The sequence below is a fragment of the Mizuhopecten yessoensis genome, unplaced genomic scaffold, assembly GCF_002113885.1.
Source record: "Mizuhopecten yessoensis strain PY_sf001 unplaced genomic scaffold, ASM211388v2 scaffold10059, whole genome shotgun sequence".
Taxonomy (NCBI): domain Eukaryota; kingdom Metazoa; phylum Mollusca; class Bivalvia; order Pectinida; family Pectinidae; genus Mizuhopecten; species Mizuhopecten yessoensis.
Window position 1 is genome coordinate 623441 of NW_018408358.1, and position 24826 is coordinate 648266.

At 36.9% G+C, this 24826-nt stretch overlaps 1 protein-coding gene across 1 annotated transcript; it reads left to right on the plus strand.

Moving 5' to 3' along the window:
• The first annotated feature begins 6070 nt into the window (after window positions 1-6070).
• Window positions 6071-10380, plus strand: LOC110459421. The gene has a single exon (XM_021511656.1). The coding sequence runs from the start codon at window positions 6190-6192 to the stop codon at window positions 7843-7845; it is 1656 nt and encodes a 551-aa protein (XP_021367331.1). The 5' UTR covers window positions 6071-6189; the 3' UTR covers window positions 7846-10380.
• The last annotated feature ends 14446 nt before the right edge of the window (window positions 10381-24826 follow it).

The window sequence follows — 24826 nt, forward strand, 5'->3', positions numbered from 1 at the left end:
TCCCTTAACAGAAACAAATTTTAACTGTGCGGCACATGAAAAGATACTATATATATAGTGTCTGTCAACATATGTATCGGTTAAGTGACCGAAACAAGTAAATAGGTCGAATACCATTTTTCACATGACAGCAATGATATACAAAATATTAGCAAGCATACAGTTTCGTTCTGTCACAACTGTAATACACCTTCTATTATGCTGACTGGTTGGTGCTTTGTGAATTGTATTCATTCTGTACAGAACGATCTACTTGTTCTAACTACGGATTGTAAAGTGACAACTTTGTTCAAGATCTCTATGTAAACAGATCATTTCTTCGAACCAAATAGTGCGAATCACCAATCATCGTTACTTTCAGAACGTAAATAAGTACAGACATATAAATGCCACTCAACCCAATAAGATATTTAATATCTTCTCAAGCTAAGCATCTGTTAAAACATGAAAATACATTTTGATTGCTTTTGATTTAATATCAATATCAATCGATAAGTTAACAGATGACAATTACTGCCATGATATATTAAAATGAAATATATTAACATGTTAAAACGTTATTCGAGAGTAAGACATTATTTATTGTCATATTATCCATTCTATTGAATACATGTACAGTTGGAAGCAAACTTAATTTGGTATCTAGTGCACTTTGTAGTGCAGACGTAGTAAACAAGGAAGTGCACTAGACAAAAGATTGAAGTGAACTCCAGTGCACTACGATGTTAACTCCAGTGCACTACGATGTTAAATCAAGTGCACTACGATGTTAACTCCAGTGCACAACGATGTGAGCTCTAGTGCACTGGAGTTTTTACCAAAGTTTAAAAGACTGAAATACATGTTTCAATAACTGTATAATTTAATTGGTTCCTTAAATATATGAACATTAATAGAGAAAGTAAAACAATCATTTAACTTATTATTTCATAACATCAACAAATATATTTATTTTCTGATTACTTAAAATTTCAACTGAACAGATATACATGTACTAAGGCACACTGTACACTATCTCTGGTGTTTGAAAATCTATAGATAGCTATACTAATTCAGAGGAAAAGATTTATAGTACCATGGTTTCATTTACATCACATTTCATATCAATGTTATACTGTCAGGTGGGGATATCAGTAACTGTAATGTGATATGAGAAAATGTGGTAAGTTTGTTTATGCCCATGCACTCATAACAAGCAAATCTCGGACAACGATATGATGAAAATTGCCACGAAATTGGTGACAATGAATTAATTAATAGCAATAGAGCCACACTAGGGCTCTTAGCATAAAGTCAATAATATATGGAAAATTATATGAAATATTGAATAACCCAGTAGCTGCCACCACACACGTATGGCAGCCACTACTACAAACTATAACAGCTAGCCCAAGTGGGGTTGCCAAAAACGCCACAAAGACGTTCATGAGGACTACTCATGAAAGTCTTCCTAACTTTATTTTTTTTATGAAAATTGGATCAATAACACGACTTCAATAAAGTAATTCGCATTCTTTGTTTTATAAAAAGGGCAATAGCTTCATTAGTTCTATCTTATATACAGTACTAAAACAAATGCTTTCCTGAGCCAAAGTTGTATACAAACAAATCAAGAAAAAAATACATTCCAGAAAAATCCTATATCATGGCATTGCACTATATAGATAAAAGGGAAACCTCAAGCTAAAAGCGTGTTATTATTTAAGTTCGTTAATCCGAATTTGCCTTCTTATAAGTAACACTGATTGTGCATTCGTATCAGGGTGAAAATTTGAAATAATAATGATATATGTTCGGGCAATAGTATACAAATCTGCTGTTACTTAATGCGTACTATTTACAAAACATGCACTTTTGTTTACTGTATAGTGTAACTCTGTATGTTGATGTGTTGTATTCCTATTGTTATCGCATGTAATCAATATCCCTTTGTTATTGAACTCGGGACAAAGTCAATAAAAACGGAGCAATAACTACCGGATGTACATACGGTAATATCATGTAATTATTACATTGTCTTCAAGTTTTAAATATTATTGTTTGGTTCAACTGCCTGAAACTATCACAAATTGCACTACAGAATATGTTTGACTTTGTAAGTTAACAGATCTTCGGGGTAAATTCAGGATTAACGGAGCCATAACTACCGGATGCTCATATAGTAGTAATATGTATTTGTCACATTTTCATCAATGTATTCCAAGTGTTTTAAATATTATGCTTTGGATTTCCCAACTGCCTTATCATACCACAAAATGCACTACAGCATATCTTTGACTTTGTAGGTTTACTGATCACTAGATATACCTCAAAGGCGCTATCATCTTAGTTTCTATTTCCATGACCATTGTATAGGATCCCAAATATCGGTTTTAATTACTACATTGTTAATATCCCGGTAGTTTCATGTGTCGGCCTATTTACGTTGGGTCTCCAATGCACGTGTCTGTTACAGCTTGTCTATGTAACATTTACCATCCGTGTCGGGTCGACATAAAACGTAGATACTGCTTATATCTCATACTCCCAGCAACATACCCATGTCTTCAGCGCTTCAGTGAATAATAGATACATCGTCTTTGTGATGCAGATGAAATGTCGGGCTACGGAGATATGTTTACGTCCTCATCACGACTAAGGTCATATGCAGAGGGTCCTTAAGGAGACTTTGCTGAGCAGAAAATGTACGAATTTGAGCAAATAATAGATAAAGATTCCAAGTGTTGCAATACTCATAACTAGAGTAAAAAACTATAAACAAAAAGACAAATAGAAAACAACCACAACAAAACCAACAGTAGACAACCGCGACGTACTGATAAAGATAACAGTCAATATGCTAGAAGTAAAACAGGTCTTATGCCACATGTGGTTTCAATTATCAATGGGTATAATGTCGAATTCGAGACAGTGTGCAAGCTAGTAATCAAAATTATGAAATACAAGTCAATAACAACGACGGGTATCTATATCCTATAGCTGGACAGCAGGTCAAAGGTGAAGACTTTTTTTATTTTTCCGGAAGCAGAAGTATCATCGGAATATGCAAGATTATCTACCGTGTCACATGAAGTTGTACCTTGCTTGTATTAGTGTCAGCTTAAATAAGGGTTGGAGGCAACGTTTGAATGATATAATGCAACACAGACCATACTTATCTTGTCAGGTTACAATAGGTCGTCCATATGACATCACCGTTTTTGTTTACCCGTGAAGTTTTTCTTGTTCTTTCCAAAAGAGTATATTTACATAGTAAAGTTCTCAGATGCAGGTATTTTATTATGGCAGTAATCGACACAACATTGCTTGAAAGCAGGTCAAAGGTGAAGAACGTAAATTCCTTTGTGTATAAACAAGATATAACCAGAATATACGTGACAGCCTGCGACGTCCCACTAGGTGTCTGCTTTCTTACGTTATCGTTAAAATCTTCTTAAAGTATGTTCTGCATGAATATTTCTCTATTTAAGCTGACCGTGTGATATCAACACCGGTATGATACGTTTACCTGTGTACCTTTCAGACGATTAAAAGGTTGGTCTTATTTTCTTTTGATTATTCCGGTTTTATGTTAAGCTTTTGTAACATGAGATCATAAAAGCATAAAATATATGGTAGACAACACTACAGCATGGCTTATACCGAGTATTCTCGTTGGTCCTAGCTTTTGTGTTCTCTTTGCCTGTGTTTCTTTGTCTGGTCCGGTAAAATGGGTGGCAGTGGTTAAGTTTAATAATGAATTGGGTTGGTGCATATTTCATTCGCTTAATCGTTTTGCATTCTTATCGATTCTGTTTACTTGAATATATAATTATGAATTTAAAATCGATTTGTATAAAAATCGGAAACACTATAAGCTGTATGGCACTGCTCGTGTTTTATTGTAATGTTGAGGCATATATAAGTTCTTATACGAAACACATTTGTTTATACATACAAGATGTATGGTATATCATCCTTCGATTTTGTATTTATGCGGAGATAGTTAGTGATGTTATTTTCTCCCTACCTTCACAGATGTGTCTCACGTTTTAGCAGGGAAAGATCAGCTTGTCACCCCCTAGGGGGGATAGCCTCGTGTCAATAATCGCGTGTTCAATTGTGACGTCATTAAAATGTGTCACCGGTTATTGTGACGACATCAAAAGTGATTGACGATCTTCATACCGCACATGTGTTTTCATTTACTCTACTTTCTGTAAAACTGTTACTAAAATGATCGAATGGGGAAAAATAATCATCACCTACTTTAAGGGTGTAACTGAGAAATCTCAACCCTCGGGGTGATTGTTTTGTTGGTCTTACCCTCGGTAAAACTTCATTCCACGTGTTGGAGATTTCTCTGTCACACCCTCAAGGTAGGGGAAGATTATATTTAGTCATCACATCTAATCCATAGTACCTGGTTATTAAGATCAGGGCAAACAAATGATACGCAGATTCATGACTACAGTTTGCAAATATATTATGTAATTCTTACTTTTTTATTTATGTCTTTTTAACTGGGTATTATTGTAAGGGTTTCACAAACCGTCTACTCATATTTAGAAAAAAAAAACGGTTTAAAGTGTATAATCGTTGATAAACCGTTTTTCGTCGGTTTTGTTTTGCATACACCAATACAGGTGTTTCTATTTTTAAATGTACACCAAAGTGTGGTTGAGATATGTGTACCCCCTTCAGACATGTATTAAGTAAACATTACATACAAATTAATACTATTACCTAATTAATGCAGCATACAGAATAGAGCTTGCTTTTACTTGATTACGGTCTTTAAAGCGTACGAGCTAGACAGTGACACAAAGTTGTTGATAATTAACTGCATGCTTTATCTTTCGGTTAGATACGATGACTTAAAATATTTTTAAGGTAAACTTTTTGACAGCTTTTTATGGAATGAAATCTTCAGATCTATTAATTTGCAAACAAATTTAGTAGATTTTAATATGCGATGGCGGAATTATATTTGGTTAAAACATCAAGGGGTGTTTACTCCCCGCTTTATCGGTTTGGCTTATAAACTTCCAGTTGGCAAAATTAGTAGTCTGCAGCCTCGTATTTGCCATTAAATATGTTGAACATTAATTTTGAAACCATTAAAGTTTATTAGATATACATTTTCATTGATAATCTATCATTGATACAGACTTACATATAATACGTAATTCTTACAAGCCGAGCTGCCGCCGCTTCACAGGGAGAGTATTGGAGGTAGGGGAGATGTAGTGCCATATACAACTTCTTGTAAGCGGATCTTGGTCAATGTGTTTTGATGACTTGAATAAAAACAATCGACTGTTTACTCAAAAAGTGAAATTAAAGGTGTATTTAACCATAAAACCTATAGCTGACAAAACAGTTATTGACATACCACGCGCCAAAATTGTTTTTAAACGATCTTAATCGACAGGTGTAGATGTACGGTCATAAACATATATGTACTGTACAGGCAGATATAATTAAAACAAAGGCAGCTTTACCTGTAACCAGTTACCTGTTTATTACCAGGTTACGGGTACACTTTGTGTATCACTTGTCAAAAGTGGAGGAGGTATGCTATATCCGCGCAAGGCGTAACAGACACAATTAAACTTGGTAAGGTCAATATTTATTTCAATAAAATTAAAATCAAAGTTGAACTTTTATCTACAATCAACACCATGTAATCCACTATTATGTCTAAGTATGTGTACAGTAAACTGACAGTATACCCTATAATTGACTGTGTTATAGTCATTGTAATAACGTGTAACGTACATTGAGGAATTATAAGTGCACAATATACCGACCGGATGTTAAATACATATGTAACGTGTACCTAGTTTCACGTTCCTCTTCTGTATTTTTTTCATTTCGTAAAATGGATCAATCAATCTTAAACTATCGCACATATACATTGCTCATTCAAATTAAGTTAATTCATTGTTTATCGACCATTTATTATGTGTGTATATACACCAACATGGGTAGCGTGCTATCAACTTCACAGTACACTGCGTTAACGTTATGTAACTTGTGCGGGCCTCTATTGTAAACATTAAATAGGCGTCTATTAGACAAGCCAAACACACGTGATTCCAACAACATAACGATCAGTTGCAAAAGGAAGTTTAATTCAGAACAAATGCAAATGGCGCCTGTAAGATATGGCTAGTTTTCACAGGATGTATCTAAGCGTTATTAGCAATGTCAAGTAAATTATCTATCCACCGCGCCCAGGTGCACGTGCCCAACACGTGTGCTTCGTGTGAAAGCATACAGGACGTTAACTGGTACTGTAATGACTGCCAGGAGGCGTTATGTGACCACTGTTTTGAGGGTCATCAACGCTCGAGAAAGACACGGAATGATGACGTCGTACCAATAAAGGAGGCGAACAAACTCGTGGAAGCCGAACTCCCAGAGGTATGTAAGACACATCGAGGTAAGACATGTGACCTGTACTGTAGTGACTGTGACATCGTTATGTGTGTGATGTGTCTTACCGAGAAACATAAACAACACACTTTCAAAAGTATAGAAGAGGAAATTTGCTCACAAAAACAATACATGCAAGATCAATTGAAAATATTAAAGTCCAAGTCAGACCACTTTAATGACAACCTATCAAAACGTCATGAAATGAACCAGTCAGTCAAAGAGAGCGTGGATGTCATCCGACAAACTGTACAAACCCAGAGACATAAACTGAAAGCAGAAATTGATTCCATCGCCGACGCCGTCTTGGTCGAGTTGTCGGCCTTGGTGGAGGAAGAAGAAAAATCCTATCAACAGGACTGCAAATCTAACGAGCAAACTATCAAAGAGATCAAACAACTTATCAGAGATGTAGAGCAAAACACAGAAAATATGTCTAGTACATCCGTGTTTGAGCTGACGGGGAGACTGAGAACCACCATACCGCTGTATGATGTTACTAAAAAGACCGTGTTACCTCGCCCACCTCACTTCATGCCTGGGAAACTCAACGCAGATCAGATGAAGTCAATGATTGGATATATCCATGTCAGCAAATTGAAGAATGAAGACTGCGGGTATGAGAAGAAAGAGGTTGATAGTAAAAAGGTTCGTAAGATTTTTACATTCCGAGTACCTCAGAAGAGACAAATCAACTCAGTATGTCCTATTGACGACACTCATGCATGGATGGCAGTAATTAGAATTAATGAATTGATTAAAGTCAACAAGAACGGCAAGGTCACAGAGGCTGTCAAGCTTGACTTTAACCCGTGGTGTCTGACATTGACCAACACAGAAGAACTACTGATCACGTGTAATGGTGGTTCACCGCTGATACACAAACTATCCAAGGACAGACAAGTGACTAGATTTACTGACATCAGTCCGTTAAAAGGCCATGGTATCAATGTCAGTGACAATGATGAGGTGTTCGTTACTACTGAAACTACAACAATACAGGTACTGAACATGTCCGGGGAGAGGATCAGACAAATTTCGTGTGGAGGTAATGGGCTGAGTATCGTATGTATGATAAAAGGAGATATAGCTGTCACCACTGGCGCAAAATGTTTTTATTGTAAGGAAATGATTATCATCAACAAATCTGATCAGATCATACATAAGTGGAAAGGGGAACTGGACAATGGTCAGACGTTAGATGAGACGGTGCAATTTAATATAGCACGAGATAGATATGACAGAGTGTTTGTACCAGACTACAACACTAATCAGGTATACGTCCTCTCAGGGAATGAGAGAAGGGCCAAGTGTCTCCTAGACAAGAGACATGGAGTAACATACCCAGCGGCTGTGTGTGTAGACAGGTGGGGGCATGTTTGGATCGGCTGTGTTGATGGTACAGTTCATGTGATGGAACTATAAACAAATCAGGGGGTATCACCAGACTGAGTCGATATCACAATGAATGAAAACATAGCATTATATTCTAATGCCGATACAAATGTTTTCGTGCTATATATCTGTAACGTGAATGCCTAAAAATTACTCGATTTAATTCATATGTTACGGTACAAACATGTCAACTATATCATGTGTAGGGAATCGTTAAAGAGCTCTAAGCTGAATTTTAACAGGACCTAGTTTGTGTTCCCTATCGTAATATAATGTCAACAGTTATGCACACTTGGCTTAACATATCACAGTTAAAGTATAGCTTGAAAACGTCGATTTATTGATGTTCACATGTTCACAATAAGCGTTATAGGTAGAAAACACATTTTCATTTTTTTTTAATCCAATGAATCAATTTCATTACTGTAGATATGATAATTTTCCTTTTTATAAAATGTTATTCTGTTGAATCAATTATTTTGGTCATGTTTAGATTTTGAGATAAGTTTTAGTGTCTGTGGAGTGTGTAAACTACAACCAATAGGTAGATGATGATAAGAGTGATTGGAGAACCTCTGTTTCACGATGTAGCAAACAAGTTGATTTTAAGAGAGAAAACCAGAAAAACCAACACGTGTTTTTTGGAGCACTCTTTATCTGTAAACATGTAAACAACAACTTTTTTTTTATTTCATACATCATTTTCATTCATTTGTTCATTCATTCATACATTTGTTTGTTCATTCAGTTCGCAACACGATTTCTCACCTTTGAACGCTTTCCTGACCCGGGTGAGTAATCGTGTTAGGAGTAGGCATATTGCCCGTTGTCATGAGTACGAACACTGAAATTAATTTTGGGGAGTTGTGGTATATTTAGACTTGTTTACTACTGCACAAACTTCAAACTTGTTGGAACTACAATTTTTAGCTCACCCGGTCCGAAAGGCCATTGTGAGGTTATGCCATACCGCAGCGTCCGTCGTCCATCCGTCTGTCATGTTTTCCTTCAAAATGCCACAAGTCCTGAACAACTCAATTTTGTATAAACGGGGTCCCCTCTGGGAAAAGAGGGTGGGCCCTCATAGGGGAAATAGAGGTGTAATCTTTCAATTATATTCTACCATAGGGCTTATGGAATTTCATCTTAATTTGGTCTGGATCATCCTTGCGCAAAGGGGACTCAATCTTGTTAAAATGTTGAGTTTGGGCCCCCTGGGTGGGTGGAGAGAGGCAGGCTCCAATATGGGAAATAGAGGTAAAATCATTAAAACCTTACTTCTTCCGTAGTGATAAGGGGGCGGGGTATCCTTATTTGGTATGGAACATCCTTAGACAAACAGGACTTCATCTTGAATAAACGGTGGTTGTGGCCCCTTTGGGTGCAGAGGGGCGTGGCTCAAAGGGAAATTGAGGTTTTAATCTTTAAAATCCTTCTCCTAATGTACCATTTGAGGGATTTTATACGAATTTTTGCCTGGAGTATCCTTAGGCAAATGGGGTCTTTATTTGTGATAGATGATGGGTGTGACCCCTTTGAATGCGTGGTTGTACAGAGGGGCATAAGTATCATAGTAATAGAAGTGTACTGCAGTTACATATAATTGTAGTAGACCTTTCTCATTTTGGGCTAGACCTAGAACGAAGCGTGGAGACAGAGACCCAGACATGCAAATACATGGGTCATTTCAAAAATAATTGTATATGGAACGTAGCGTATAGGGTATGTCAGAGTGTGTAGACGCACATGTAAGTGACTACAGGTAAGCGAACAGGTAAGGAATTATGTAACCGGTAACCACAGTCGTTATAGTCTTATTTTGTGGCTCAGTGCGACAGGTACAGTTCTATGTGACCGTGGTAATTGATATTTCAATATCTCCGTTAAGGATCTCACCCGGCACGTCTGTTGTATTTTTCTGACGCCGATTGAGTGAAAAGAAATTCCCCACACGATATTTCCATATTACAAAAGAAATGTTTTAACGCGTAACCGGTGTCTTTTTTATAACAGTGTTAAGCTGAAGGTGCTTGTTCCACACATTTTCGTCACTTCATTCCTTTGCATTTTTGTATAGAGGTGGTTGGACAAAAGGCAATTTATTAGCATCCCTGCGCAACAGTAACATGATGGCGTACAGAGGTGGTTTTCTGTATTGACATATAATCTTGTTTATTCTCCTAAAAAAATAACAACAGAAGAAAAGTAGAAATGTATTCAGTTTTCTGCTATTTTTGACTTGTATTTAAATCGACAGCTTTCATGGAATAATCATATAGTCATTTTATGCTGTTCTTAAAAGATTGTTCTGGGGATCATTTCAGGGAGTGAATTTTCGGATTCCTATGCTACTGTTATAGCATTCACCCAATCTTTGTTTTCAGTATAAACCATCATTTTAAAAAAAAATCTGGAAAAAAAACAAAAACATTAAGGGGATGTTACTGCAGGTAAGGAGCACTAAAAGAGCGTTCTCTAGTGTTTTGTCGCAAGCGGCGGACAGGAATCCTGAATACAGGTGAAATGAAAAATTTGGTTTGGTTGTTTATGTTTAACGGCCCATCGACGCTGTGGTCATTTAGGGCCATGGTGATTTATTTATTTATTTTTCTAATTTTGACAAACATGTGAATAGCGAAGATAAAATCAGATAAAATGGTTCATTTTTAAAAGTATTCGCCTTTTATGAGTAGATAATAAAAAATAATAAAAGGGGGTTAAAATAATAAAAGAGATAACGAATAGATGATATGGAATATGCGGTATATATATAACGTCAAAAATGATAAGGTGGGTTAAAAGACATCAGAGTCTATCAAATAGACCGATGTCTTTCAAATAGTTAAATAATGCCTTCGAATCCACGGAACTGAAAAGTGTTTTCATATCCGGGACTCGGAAGTAGTTATCACGAATGTGTTTAAAATCGGAACATTCTATTAAAAAATGCTCCACTGTAAATGGAGTGTCACATGCGTGGCATGAAGGTATATCTTCTCGTTTTAAAAGGTACGAATGAGTAGGATATGTGTGCCCAGTGCGGAGCCGAGCGAGGACAACTTCCTCTCTACGATCTTTCCGACTGGGAATAGATGTTTTAAGTTTCGGTTGTATCTTAAAAAGTTTGTTGTTGGTCTCCAGAGACCAGCGTTTCTGCCATTCATTTTGAATGGCTGTACGAATAGTAGGTTTAAAATCTGTGTATGGTAGTTTGATATTTGTTTGTTCGAGATTCAATGCATTTTTTGCTTCCCTGTCAGCAAATTCGTTGCCTTTTATTCCGACATGGCTCGGAATCCATAGTAAAGTTATTTTAGACTTTTTTAATATACGAGATATTCGAAGAGCAAGGTTTTGTACGATTGTATTTTTAGGATCTCATAACTGTAAACTCTGTCGGACAGATAGAGAGTCTGAACAAATAACTGCCTTTTAATGCGGTGTTCATCGATATGGTCGAGAGCCAAACCAATGGCGCATGCTTCAGCAGACAAGATGGAGGCGCCATTTGGTAGTCGGAGTGAAGTGCAAGTATTGGCAGTACAGCAGGCTGCTGCCACTTTCTCACCTTCTTTGGAGCCATCGGTGTAAAGTTGTGTATGAGAAGGGTAATTCGAAATGCATTCCCGAAAGGAGGATTTGTGTTCTTCGGGCATAACACTTGATTTCCCTCGCTCATGTAATGTAAAGTTAAAATCGGGGGTTTGAATGGTCCACGGAGGAACATCAGATATGTTAAATTCAGCTATGTCCGTCAATTTTATGTTGAGTTCTTGCAGGAAATTCAAAATTCGGATACCAAATGTTGGCAGAAGTTTTTGGTTTTGCGTAAATATGTTTTGGTATTTGGGGTTGAATACTTGGTTGAAAGCAGGATTTTTAGGGTTTGATTTTAATTGAGTTGCAAATTGTAATGAAAGTTTTATTCTTCTGTCATAAAGGGATGGTTCATTTGCTTCCACGTACAGGCTTTTTACAGGTGTTGTTCGAAAAGCTCCCAGGGCAAGACGTAGCCCTTGGTTATGGATTGGATCTAGCATCTGAAGGTACGAACTGCGCGCTGACCCGTATACCATAGAACCATAATCCAGTTTTGTTCGAATAAGTGATCTGTATAGGCGCAAAAGCATTTCACGATCCGCTCCCCAATCAGTATGAGAAAGGACTCGTATAATGTTTAACGCCTTGGAACACTTATCCTTCAGATACTTTATATGTGGTATGAAAGAGAGTTTCGAATCAAAAATGAGGCCGAGAAATTTAGTCTGTTCAACAACAGGAATTCTAGTGCCATCGAGTGTTAGATTTGGGTCATTGTGTGCTTTTCGTTTTTGACAGAAATGCATGCACACAGTTTTGGATTTAGAGAATTTGAAGCCGTTTTCGTCTGCCCAATTTTGTAGTTTGTTTAAACTCTGTTGAAGTTGTCGTTCTATCGTGTGCATGTTCTTAGATCTGTAACAGATCAAGAAGTCATCCACAAATAGCGACCCTTCTGTTGATTGACCAAGACATTTGACTATATCATTTATTTTAAGTCCAAACAGTGTGACTGATAGGATTCCACCCTGTGGGACTCCCATTTCCTGTTTAGACGTTTCAGAAAAAGTTGAACCAACACGGACTTTGAAGTGTCTATCTGATAGGTAATTAGATATAAAATTGGGAAGGTTTCCACGTACGCCAAGGTCGTGAAGATCTTTCATGATGCCATACTGCCATGTAGTATCATAGGCCTTCTCAAGATCGAAGAACACAGCGACAAGGTGTTCTTTCTTGGCGAAAGCCTCTCGAATGAACGTCTCTAATCTGATGAGATGGTCATTTGTCCCTCTTCTATTTCTAAAGCCACTTTGAAGAGGGGATATTATATCGTTGGCCTCAAGAAACCAAACCAGTCTAGTGTTTATCATTCGTTCCAAAGTTTTACATACACAACTAGTCAGAGAGATAGGACGATAGTTGTTTGGGTCAGTAGCATCCTTTCCCGGTTTTGGGATAGGTATAATTGTGGAGTTCTTCCACGAATCGGGAATCTTTCCGGAAGCGTAAACTTGGTTGAATATGTAAAGAAGGCATGTTAGTGAAGAGTCCGGTAAGTGCTTTAGAAATTGATATGGAATATCATCAGGACCTGAAGCAGTGTCCTGTGATTTTCTAAGCGAATCAACAAGTTCTGGTAGGGTAAATTGTTCATTATAACTTTCTTTGTTTGATGATTTGAAATTGAGCCGTTTCTTTTCTCTCTTTTTTTTCAAAGACTGGAATTTTTGGGAGTGGTTTAAAGGGGATGAGTTTTTAGCTATGTTTTTTGCAAATGCATCAGCAATTTCAGTTATAGACGAGAAAATTTTGTTTTTATTAATGAGGTGGGAGGATGTTGCCTTTTTCTTTTTCCCACTTATTTTCCGAATCATATCCCATACTTTTTTTGAGGACGTGTTTGATGATATCTTGGATACATATTCTCTCCAGCTGTTTCTTATTTTGTCAATTATTATTGTCCGAGCCTTTGCCCGCCAAATTTTAAATTCACTGTAGTTTGAAGCAGTTGGGCAATTGAAGCAGCGTCTTAGAGCAACTGCCCGATTACTGCGTGTTTTAAAAGATTCTTCAGATAAAAGGAACTTCGTAGGTTTTGGAGCGGATTTTGGAATTGCCTTTTGGGCAATAGAAGTGAGTGTTTCAGTAAAAGATTTGATAGGGTCGTCGAGGTTAGTAAAATTGTCTATGGTTAGTTTTTCAATGCACATGTGATGGAATTGGGCCCAATCTGCTTTGTGCATATTCCATCGATGTAGAGGATCATCAAGAGGAGACCCAATATTCTTAAGAAAAAATTGGGAAGTGGTCACTCCCACAAAGATCATCATTTACCCTCCAGTCATAGTCAAGTAAAATGGATGGATGACCTAATGATAGATCAATGTGGGTACGAGAGCCTGAAGCAGGGTGTAAATAAGTAGGGGTATTGTTGTTAAAAAGGCACAAGTTGTTTCTATCTATAAAATCCTCAATACGTCTTCCTCTCTCGTCTGTGTTGGGAGAGCCCCACAGGCTATTATGACCATTAAAATCACCGAGGATTATGAATGTATTGGGAGCTGGGAGACGAGATTATTGAGTTGCTCACAAGTGAAAACAATACTCGGAGGGAGATAAATTGAACAGACGGTTATTTGCCTGTGTAATGTTGCACAGACAGCAACAGCCTGTAAATTTGTGTTTAACTTGATCATTCTGTGAGGAATATTTTTATGGACAGCTACCGCTGCGCCACCTGCTGCTCTGCTAACTACAGTTGGAATGTTAGTGTAGAGTGAGAAGTTTCTAAGCGTGATTGGGTTTTCGAGCATGATTTCTTGTAGACAAAAAATGGCGGCTCTAAATTCTTTTGACAGATTCTGAAATTCTTCTTTATTTGCCTTTAATCCGCGGATGTTCATTGGATAATTGTATTATTCATCTTTTGCTTTTTTGGCTGGATTTCGATGGAGTCGAAGCACCAGGCGCTAAGCAATCGTCTCCATCTCATCATCGTAATCTAGAAGGACATTGAACCGGTTTGTCGGGTCCTATGATCCTTTGCCAAAGATGACATTCAGATCAGGTCCATCGGATTTGCCCCTCGCTATTCTTATTTTTTTTCCTAGGTCTGTTGGTAGGTGATGTTACGTCTTGCCTGAATTGGGACCGAGGGACAGATGTGAGTGAGCGAGATCGCTGCGACCGCATCTGTGCCCTAGATGGAGGGTTTTCTCCTGTAGAGGAAGGTGTTTTTGATGCTGTTGCTTGTTTTGATGGTGTTGCTTGTTTTGATGAAGATGCTGCTTTTGACAGGTTGTTTGGTTTGGTTGATTTGGTTGGTTTGGTTAAAGTCGTGAAACGGGATGGGTCCCCCGTGATGATTTTCAAGTTCTGTTGACCAGCCATGTCTGGGACTTGCGAGCCCCAGGCAGGTATGTCTTCAGAAACTTGCACCGAAGCATCCTTGACCGTGACACTGTCAACCGGCACCTTGCCTCGAGTCACCTGTGCGTAAGAGGGTGTAGCAATGTCTGCACTCCCGACTATCCTCCTGGCCTCGGGGAAAGAGACACCTCGGGTATATTTAACCCGTAATATCTCCCTCTCCTGGCTCCAGGTAGGGCAGTCGCGAGAAGAGGCAGCGTGCTTACCCTCACAGGTGATACAGCGCAGGTTGGCGATGTCACAGCCATTTTGCTCGGTGTGACCCTCACGGCCACAATACTGACAGATCGATTTTCGTCTACATCGCTTTTCGTGATGACCGTACGTCTGACAGTTTTGGCATCGCAATGGATTTGGGATGTAGACGGAAACGTTGTACCTCTGGTATCCGATTGTTAGTATATTGGGAAGTGTTGGCGTTGAAAAAGTGATGATGAGGGTGTTTATGTTGAGAGTTTCATTATTTCTCCTGATCACCATCCGCCTCACCTCAGAGACCGGGACGCTCTCCTCCTGGAAATATGCCAGTATGTCTTCAACGGTGTCATTGCGCAAGGCTGGGCACCTGATTACCCCCTTGCTGCAAGTAAGTGATGAGTGTGGTTTGAAATGAAAAATAATTTTGAGATATTCCCTGATTTTACATGTACTACTTTCAGTGTCCCTCTCTGGCTCCGTGGTAGGTCTGCCTCAAAAAGAGAATGTCCATAGCTGTTGATAGGATGTTAAACAATACTAAACCAAACCAAACCAACTCTCCCCTATTTTCAAACACCAACCCCGTGTCTTTGACTCCCCGCCAAGGGTTCTCCTACCATGAACTGGGAGGGTCAACGGCACCAATTTGTAGTAGGACGAGGAAAATTGATATAGATAGTGCTGTAGCTGGGGCTCGAACCCGCAACCCTTGGCTATCCTGGCTATCAAGCCCGATGATCTACCGCTAAGCTAAAGGGAAATTACCTACAGCTGGCGCTTGAAAGGCAACCTAATTAATCCACTCTTTTACATATTACATGCAGTCACTAATCATATCCGATGTTAAGTTTCCGAACAGATCTAAATCATTGTTATTATTTGCTGAGTCATTTCATGCTATATTAAATTCTGTTCTGATTTATGGAACACGATAAAAGTTTTTTAATATTTTAATCGTGTTCTTGGAGATGGGGGGTAATGCCAACATCTTCCGCAAAACGGCTGCTGCAGACTGGCTCCTGATAAGTCGAAATGTATGCATTGTCCAATATCCCTATGTAAAAGTGTGCAGTGTTGCATTATCACTACGAACACTACTGCGATCTGCGTTGGTTTTTTTTTTACTTGACAATTTGTCCGTGTTAGGTCGGGTCCTGATTAGTCGACATTAAGATATAAACCGATGTTATAGATTTGGTATTTTGATCTAGTCTGTAGGGTTGTCAACGGTTAGCGGGTTAACCGGCTACTCGGACGAAAGACCACTAACCGATTATCAAAATCCTTAACCGAAAAGTCGGACATTTACTTACCCCTTTTGGGAGCCCCTTGTTTCTCTGGCTTAGACCTACAGACTATCTGCATTTGTATAGATACGACCAAAATTGGAAAGTTTTGTAATAATCAACGTACTGAAAGTTCTGAAAGCTAAGGTAAAAGGTATATACATATTATTTTTGGAACGAGGAACAAAATAAAGACGAAGTTCCCATCATATTATACAGAAGAATTTACTGTTAATTTGTTATGAATCATAGTTTATATAAAAGTGTACCACTGTTAAGTTATTCTTCTTGTTTGTGCAGTATATCTTTATATGTTTGTCAGAAGAGGGTACCAAGTTTCCTCTAGAATATATCATTTTAGACCGTAAGATAATTCATTTGAATAGGAATTAGGAATTGCTTCCCTTTGTCCATATTTCAAACATTAAAAACTGAAACTGGCATTTACCCATTTGGCCAACAGCTGATTATTTTAAACCAGTAAGTAGATTATGCACAGATTGTGTTCATCTTTGAACTTTGCCGTTGTTGTTGAATAAGATATCAACCAAGTTTCTTCAGAATCTGGCTTTATCTGACAAAGTTACTTGGCAAAAACCATTGACCAATCAGAGCACAGTATGCTAATTAATTATGCATGGATTTCATTCAACTTTGAATATGATTGTATATTGATTAATATATTCAAGCAAGTTACCTTGTAAAGTGTGGTTATTGACCAGGGTATGCATGCTAATACGTGTGAATTTTGTTCAAGTTTCAATTTTGTATCAGAACAGAACAATGTTTAAGGTTGTTAACTTGCTGAAACTAAATTGTGGACAAACAAGTGGATGACTGCTAACAATACCTTTAAAAGTATCTCAATACTTGTGAAAATTATTTTGCGTCAGTGTTCCTAGAAACAAATAAGATAAAAAGCACTCTACTCCAATGTATCGCACCTCGGACAGAAATGTCCAAAAACTATTGGTTTAGAGCTGTCACGTGGTGACCCTCTAATTTTCTGTAGAGGGTCAGTAGGATTCCATTATAGGGCAATATGGCCGCCCATTGCTTATGGCTTCAAAACTAAAACAACAGATACGGGTATCTGAATATTCTAAAAATGATACAATGCTCACCGTAATTCCTATTCGCTACATTGTATCGTTAGATGATAGGAGTTGCCTCCTCTACGCCAGGCAAAAATAGTGAGAAGTTGTCGCCAGCGACCGTCTTTTGTTTAAGCGTGGGTGCCGTCCCCTTAATTAAGTGTTTCGGCGATATTGATAGACAACAACAATGGAGAGATTTGAGCAGACGACCACTGAGGAAATAAACACGAAGCGACTTAACAGTCAATCTGCTAAAACACAAAAAGCCAACAAGACGTGTGTCAGGTGTTTAAAAGATTATCTTGGGGAGAAAAAACAGGATGTGAATTTTGAAGCCTCCACCGCAGCGAGGTTAGACGACTTTTTATCACATTTTTGTTAAATATTCAAAAGTACGGCCTCGCCCCCTATACATCTAATTGACCCTCTATGGTTCTGTAAAGGGTCATTAACTGACTATATAACTAATAATGATACATTGTTGTATAATTCAATATTGAATAAGATAAACAAAATATAAACACAAATCCAGGATTAGGAGAGTTACATTATTTTCCCTCTATTTCCATTGCATAAATTATTCACACAAAAAATAAACTTTACAGCATATGTTCAGCTTTTTTATTTTCATTGGCTAGCATTTGAAATAAGATGCACATATTAATTTCAAATATATTTTAAAATGGTACTGCAAATGTACCAGCTGAAGCATATACTAAATTCTAACAGTTGTCATTATTGTTGGTTTCAGAACTAATAGCATTGGGCAACAAATGTTGACAACAAGACTAATTGAAAGTTGCGGTTGCATGTTTAATGCAAACAGGTAGTGCACGATTTAATGTCCAGAATGATAGAGCAAGTTTTATAAAATATTGTTTGAATACTTAGTAAGGAGAGCACTGACAATTTCTCTGTCACATGTTCATGTACAGGTTGTAATAACTTGACCTTAAAACTGTCTTGAACAATTGATGTATACAATTTAGAAATGAAGTTTCAAGAAATATGGTTGAAAACTAAAGAAATTATTGCTTTTATTGACATAGCCAAGATACAATCTTGTGTGCTATCCCTCTCATATATTACACAAGATTTAATATCAAATGTTGGACACGGTAAAATCGAGTAAAAATAACAAGTTACATATTATAACTTTTATTTTATTTTATTGATATTGGTCATTGTTAAAAGTGCAATGCATACCAGGGATCTTTCATTTCTTTTACTGCTTAACATTTGCGTTGACTTTTAAATCACTGGACAAAAACTAGTAGGAAGCCATGATTTGCTCCCACCAAACATAGTGTTATATTGATCAAAACAAACGTAGTTTCCAACATTAATGCCTTTAGTCAGTAGGAGCTGTTCAATCACATTCATCAGGCTTTCAGCATCAAGTAGAAGCTGTTCGATCACATCCATCAGGGTTTCAGCATCATGTAGGGGCTGTTACAAACACATCCATCAGGCTTTCAGCATCAAGTAGGGTCTGTTCAATCACATCCATTAGGTTTTCAGCATCATGTAGGGGCTGTTCAATCACATTCATCAGGCTTTCAGCATCAAATAGGGGTTGTCCAATCACATCCATCAGGCTTTCAGCATCATGAAGGGGCTGTTCAAACACATTCATCAGGCTTTCAGCATCAAGTAGGGGCTGTTCAATCACATCCATCAGGTTATCAGCATCATGTAGGGGCTGTTCAGTCACATTCATCAGGCTTTGGGCATCAAGTAGGGGTTGTCCAATCACATTCATCAGGTATTCAACAAATCAATATTCACAGATTCAATCTGTCCCAAGTAAAGATCACTGACTACTACATTAAGAAAAAAATTGCAAGGAAAGCATTTGAACTATTCGCTGATGGAAGGATGTGGACTCGGCTGTCATGTGTCTCAGTGAAAATGATTGTTCAGAGGTTCCTCCTATATACAGTAACTGACATACTTCACAATGTCCTGTCACTGTTGGTACAGTTCTTTCAGCCTTTTTAAAAAGAGTGGGTTCAGTTCCTATTTCTCATCCTCCTTTCTCCCATCAATTACCATCCCTGTCTGTGGTAATATTGATTATTCCCCCTAAAATAGAACATAGTCACCATAAAATTTCTGCACAAGCAATAACAATGTTGAGAGACAATATTTTAACAAATAGGAGGTATAGCAATATGAGCTTGTATAGTGAGAAATAAGGCATTAAAGCTGAGGAGTTCATTAAAATGTTTCACAAACACTTCAATAAGTCAACTAAATATAAACAAAGTGTACATAAAAGTCAACTTATATCAGCACATCCCATGGGGGCTAAACACACCTTGACTAATGTCTTAGATGGTAAAGCATGTGTACATAAAAATGTACCAGTAAAAACAAAACAAAATTATCTCTCTTTTTAGGTCACCTGAGACAAAGTCTCAAGTGACCTATTGCAATCGCCTTTTGTCCGTCGTCGTCCGTCCGTGAACAATTTACATTTTCGACTTCTTCTCCAAAACCCCTTAACCAATTTCAATGGAATTTTGCTGAAACCTTCCATGGTCAAAGGTCAACAAAAATAGTGGAGGATATGGTCCCCAGCCTCCAGGGGCCTGAGGGGCGGGGCCAAAAAGGGTAAAATTGTCTAAAACTTCAAAAACTTCTTCTCAAGACCCAGATATGGTAGAATCAAACACTCTTCATAGATGGAAGATTCTGATTAAAATAAACAAGAACGCCAAGGTCACAGAGTCTGTCAAGCTTGACTTTGAACCGTGGTGTCTGGCAGTGACCAACATGGAAGAACTACTGATAACGCGTAGTGATGGTTCACCACGTATATACAAACTGACCAAGGACAGACAAGTGACCAGATATACTGACACCAGTCCGTTGAAAGCCTTAAGTATCAGTATCAGTGACAGTGACGAGGTATTTGTTACTACTGACACTACAACAATACAGGTACTGAACATACTCGGAGAGAGGATCAGACAAATTCCATGTGGAGTTGATACACTGAGTTACGTATGCTTAACAACAGGATATATAGCTGTCACCACTGGCAATATAATTTATCACTGTAAAGAAATTATTATAATCAACAAATCTGATCAGATCATACACAGGTGGACTGGGGAACTGGACAATGGTCAGAAATTAAAAAAGACAGCACAGTGGAGTATAGCACGTGATAGATATGACAGAATGTTTATACCAGACATGAACACTGGCCAGGTATACGTCCTCTCGGGGAATGAGAGAAAGGCCAGGTGTCTTCTGGATGAACAACATGGAATCAAATATCCATTTGTTGTGTGTGTAGACAGGTGTGGACATGTTTGGATCGGCTGTAACGATGGTACAGTGTGTGTGATGCAGCTATAACAAATACGATAACATTGAAAGGAATCAAAACAGGAATCATCATATGTTAGTGCTGATACAAACCTGTGTTGAAAAACCTTTTAGCCCAACACTACAACATGATTCGTACTATTTTATATAAGCAGTGTAAACATATCAACTCTTCAGACTGTACACGTTTTACTGAGATAATCACATGTTTCTGCTTTCATATTTAATATGTTATCTGTAGGAAATTGTAATAGGTTTTGTTCTATTTTTTCTTGATTGGTGTGCAATTTATCAATATATACAAAACGTAAATGCATTCGAAATAACAAATCACAGTATATTTACAGCTTGAAACCTGGCTATATTGACTTTTGTCCTTACAAACTTAGTTTAAAATTAAATTGTTCGTTAGTATGAATAAACAATTTATTTTTAACATTCTACCGACACCACTAAAGTGTTTTGCGACATAACCGTACTACTATCTATATATTGCTTGTGTATATATTATAAAAAAAAATACCTTGAATAACATATAATTAAAAGTTTTGTAAAATATCAATATATTGAAATATACTGACAGTAAGAAAAAAAGTCAACATCAGTTATAAATGTTGTTGTTCTATATTTTTCTTGATTGGTGTGCAATTTATTAATGAATACGAAATGTAAATGCATTCGATATAACAAATCATAGTATATGTACAGCTTGAAACCTGGTTATATTGACATTGACCCTACAAACTCAGTTCATAATGAAATTCCCTTTTTTAGTTGGTTTATATAGACAATTTAGTTTTAACATTCTACCGACACGACAACAGTGTTTTGCGACATTACCTTACTGCTATCTTTATCTTTTTTTGTAAATATATTATCAAAAAAAACACCTTGAATAACATATAATTATAAGTTTTGTATAATATCAATATTATGAAATGTAATTGCAGTTAGAAAAGAAATCAGCATCAGTTTTAAATGTAAATATAGATATAAAATTTAAATGAAATGACAAACCACAGTACATTTACAGTTTAAAACCTGATTACATTGACTTTTATCTTTATTTACTGAGTATATAGGGACAATTTCTATTTATCATTCTTTCTCCACTGCAAAAGTGATCAGTTTCTATTTTTTATGTTGCTTTCGACAACACTGTACTACTTACTATGTATTTTTTATGTATATATAAATAACAAATAAAGACATTGAATAGCATAAACATGTAGTTATAGATTTTGTTAAATATTAAAGTTATGAAATTTAATGGCAGTTAGAAAAGATAGTAAACATCTATTCAAACTTACATTTTTGAAGGTACTTAACGAACATCACATGCTTATAAAATCACTCTATCTTGATAACTATTTCAATATTCTTCATGATGTATATAAGTAGATGCAGCGTACCGCTTGCAAATTAATAGTGAACCCCGAAAATATTATCATAAACCCTTAAATGTAGAACGCAAAAAATGACCTGATTACTATGTACCATCTTATTTGTATTTAGGGTGAGATACCTACTATTTTATATTATTAGTGTATTTTACATTTAGTTATTGTTTAAATGCATCTGGTATTACTTTTTTATGACATTTAAGATGAGAAGCGTATACTTGTGTATTTATCGTAAGGTGGCATAGCCTGCAGAGGTGACCCGAATTTGCCCAAATCGAAATCCCCGAATGTCAAGTGACGTCTTTCATTCTAGGGGAAACCCCGAGCATTCGAGTATATTTCCTCAAGTTTAACTCCCTGGGGTAACCGATCAGGGGACAATACGACATTCTATTTTTTACTTCTAGTTAAGAACTCACAATTCTGCAGCGCTTCAATGAATTAGAGATACGCGACCCCTACAGCAATACTTTCGGACACGGAATTCATTTCTTTTTGTATCGTCCTCGCGACGGCTGAGGTTGTACAAAAACAAGATCCAAGAAAGACAACTCCTAACTGAAAACGTAAGAAAGTGAGCAAAGAAAACATACATATCCCAAACGTTACAATAATAAACACCTGCTACGCACTGATAAAGATAACTAGGTCCCTTAAGTACCGGGAGTACCCCAAATGCTCCAAAGTAAGGAGTGTATCGTGTGACACATGTTATTTCCATATTTTGGGTACTGTCGATTGTAGCATAGTTACCAAATCAGTAATTAAATTTATGAGATACTGTTCTTTTATCGTGACTGATCAATATTTTATCAGTGGATAGAAGGTCAAATGTGAAGACGTAAAACATCTTCGTATGGAAACAGAGGTATCTTTAGAATATCCATGATAGCTTGCATTGTTACACCGGGTCGTACTGTGTTTCTTCCTACTGTTATCTTTTGCAAAATCAATTATTCAAAATACAACAGGTCAACCGTGTTTTATCAACACAGATCAACCGTGTTTTATCAACACAGGTCAACCGTGTTTTATCAACACAATAATCAACTTACCTGTCTGTTGAATTAAAGTGAAAATTACTCAGTAAATTGATAACATGCAAGTCTTTTATTATCGACGGAAATTGACACACCCTTGCTGGAAAACAGATCAAAGGTAGAGACAGTAAATGTCTACATATGAAATAAACATATCAGCAAAATATGTAAGAACGAACGTTTTAAAATGCCGAACGTTTGACATCAACACACGTAAAGTTAGGTTATCTGCACACCTGTCTATGAAGACCCTAAACTAAAAATAGACTTATTTTTTCAATTGATCTGTTGGTTATTTTGGTTATTTGCTTAATATATATTACTTAATGGTCAAGCCTTGTTGATCTGACTTGTTGTTTTCTCTATGGTTCAGTCTCGTTAGTGTTTTCTGGGCTTGCTGCTTTGATATGCAATGTAGTCTCTCCGGCCCTGGCTATTACCGTTTGTCAGGTCCTATCTCGTCGCCCTAACTCTTTTAGCTGGTGTAATGTTTATAAACTTGTTCCGTAACTCCTGTATAATCATAGAACTAACAAATATCTCAGTTTTCACTTATTTGATAACTTCAATCTGATCCAATTGGCCAAATGCTTTTGGTCTGGTTTCTTCGATCAGATCTCATTGACAGTGATTCATCGATATGGTCACCAAACTCTGATTGTGGTTTTCGTAATTAAAGTAGGTTTGACAATGCATTAACCTTCCTAATTAAAATTTTTTTTTTAAAAAAGTCATAATTAAAAAACATAGTTATAACAGTATTACACCTGAAAAAGTTTGTGCTGCTTAATTGTTTTAGTATAATTAATTGTTTTACCCATAAATAACGTGAGGTCACGTGTTTCCTTGCCTTGCACACAGACCAGACTAAACGGTAGCAGAAAAGAGATATCGAACTTAGGACTCTAAGCAAAGCAGCCAGGAAATATAGACTATAGACCACACAAGGCAGATAAAAGCTATGCGGAGAAACCAAAAGATCTCGACAGGTAAAGGAGATAAGACTTTGGAGACCAAGCAATGTTTTATTGTAAACTCAAAATATAAAACAGATAAAAATCTGTCAGACATATTCGCAGAGAAAACATTTAAATGACAGTTTGACTTAAACACTAACACAGTCAGCTTACCTGTACAGACATATTTTTACTTTAACACTGACACAGTCAGCTTACCTGTACATACATATTTTTACATTAACACTAACACAGTCAGCTTACCTGTACATACATATTTGTACTTTAACACTAACATAGTCAGCTTACCTGTACAGACATATTTTTACTTTAACACTAATATAGTCAGCTTACCTGTACATACATATTTTTACATTAACACTAACACACTCAGCTTACCTGTACAGACATATTTTTACTTTAACACTAACACAGTCAGCTTACCTGTACAGACATATTTTTACTTTAACACTAACATAGTCATCTTACCTGTACAGACATATTTTTACTTTAACACTAACACAGTCAGCTTACCTGTACATACATATTTTTACATTAACACTAACACAGTCAGCTTACCTGTACAGACATATTTTTACTTTAACACTAACACAGTCAGCTTACCTGTACAGACATATTTGTACTTGAGTTGTGTGTGAACCCTATGATAACATCTTTTATTTATTTTGAAATTTTGAATCATTCAAATGTTAATAGGGA

Bases quoted from the DNA above. Each gene is read 5' to 3' on its own strand.
- LOC110459421 (XM_021511656.1), top strand. From the start codon at position 6,190: ATGTCAAGTAAATTATCTATCCACCGCGCCCAGGTGCACGTGCCCAAC.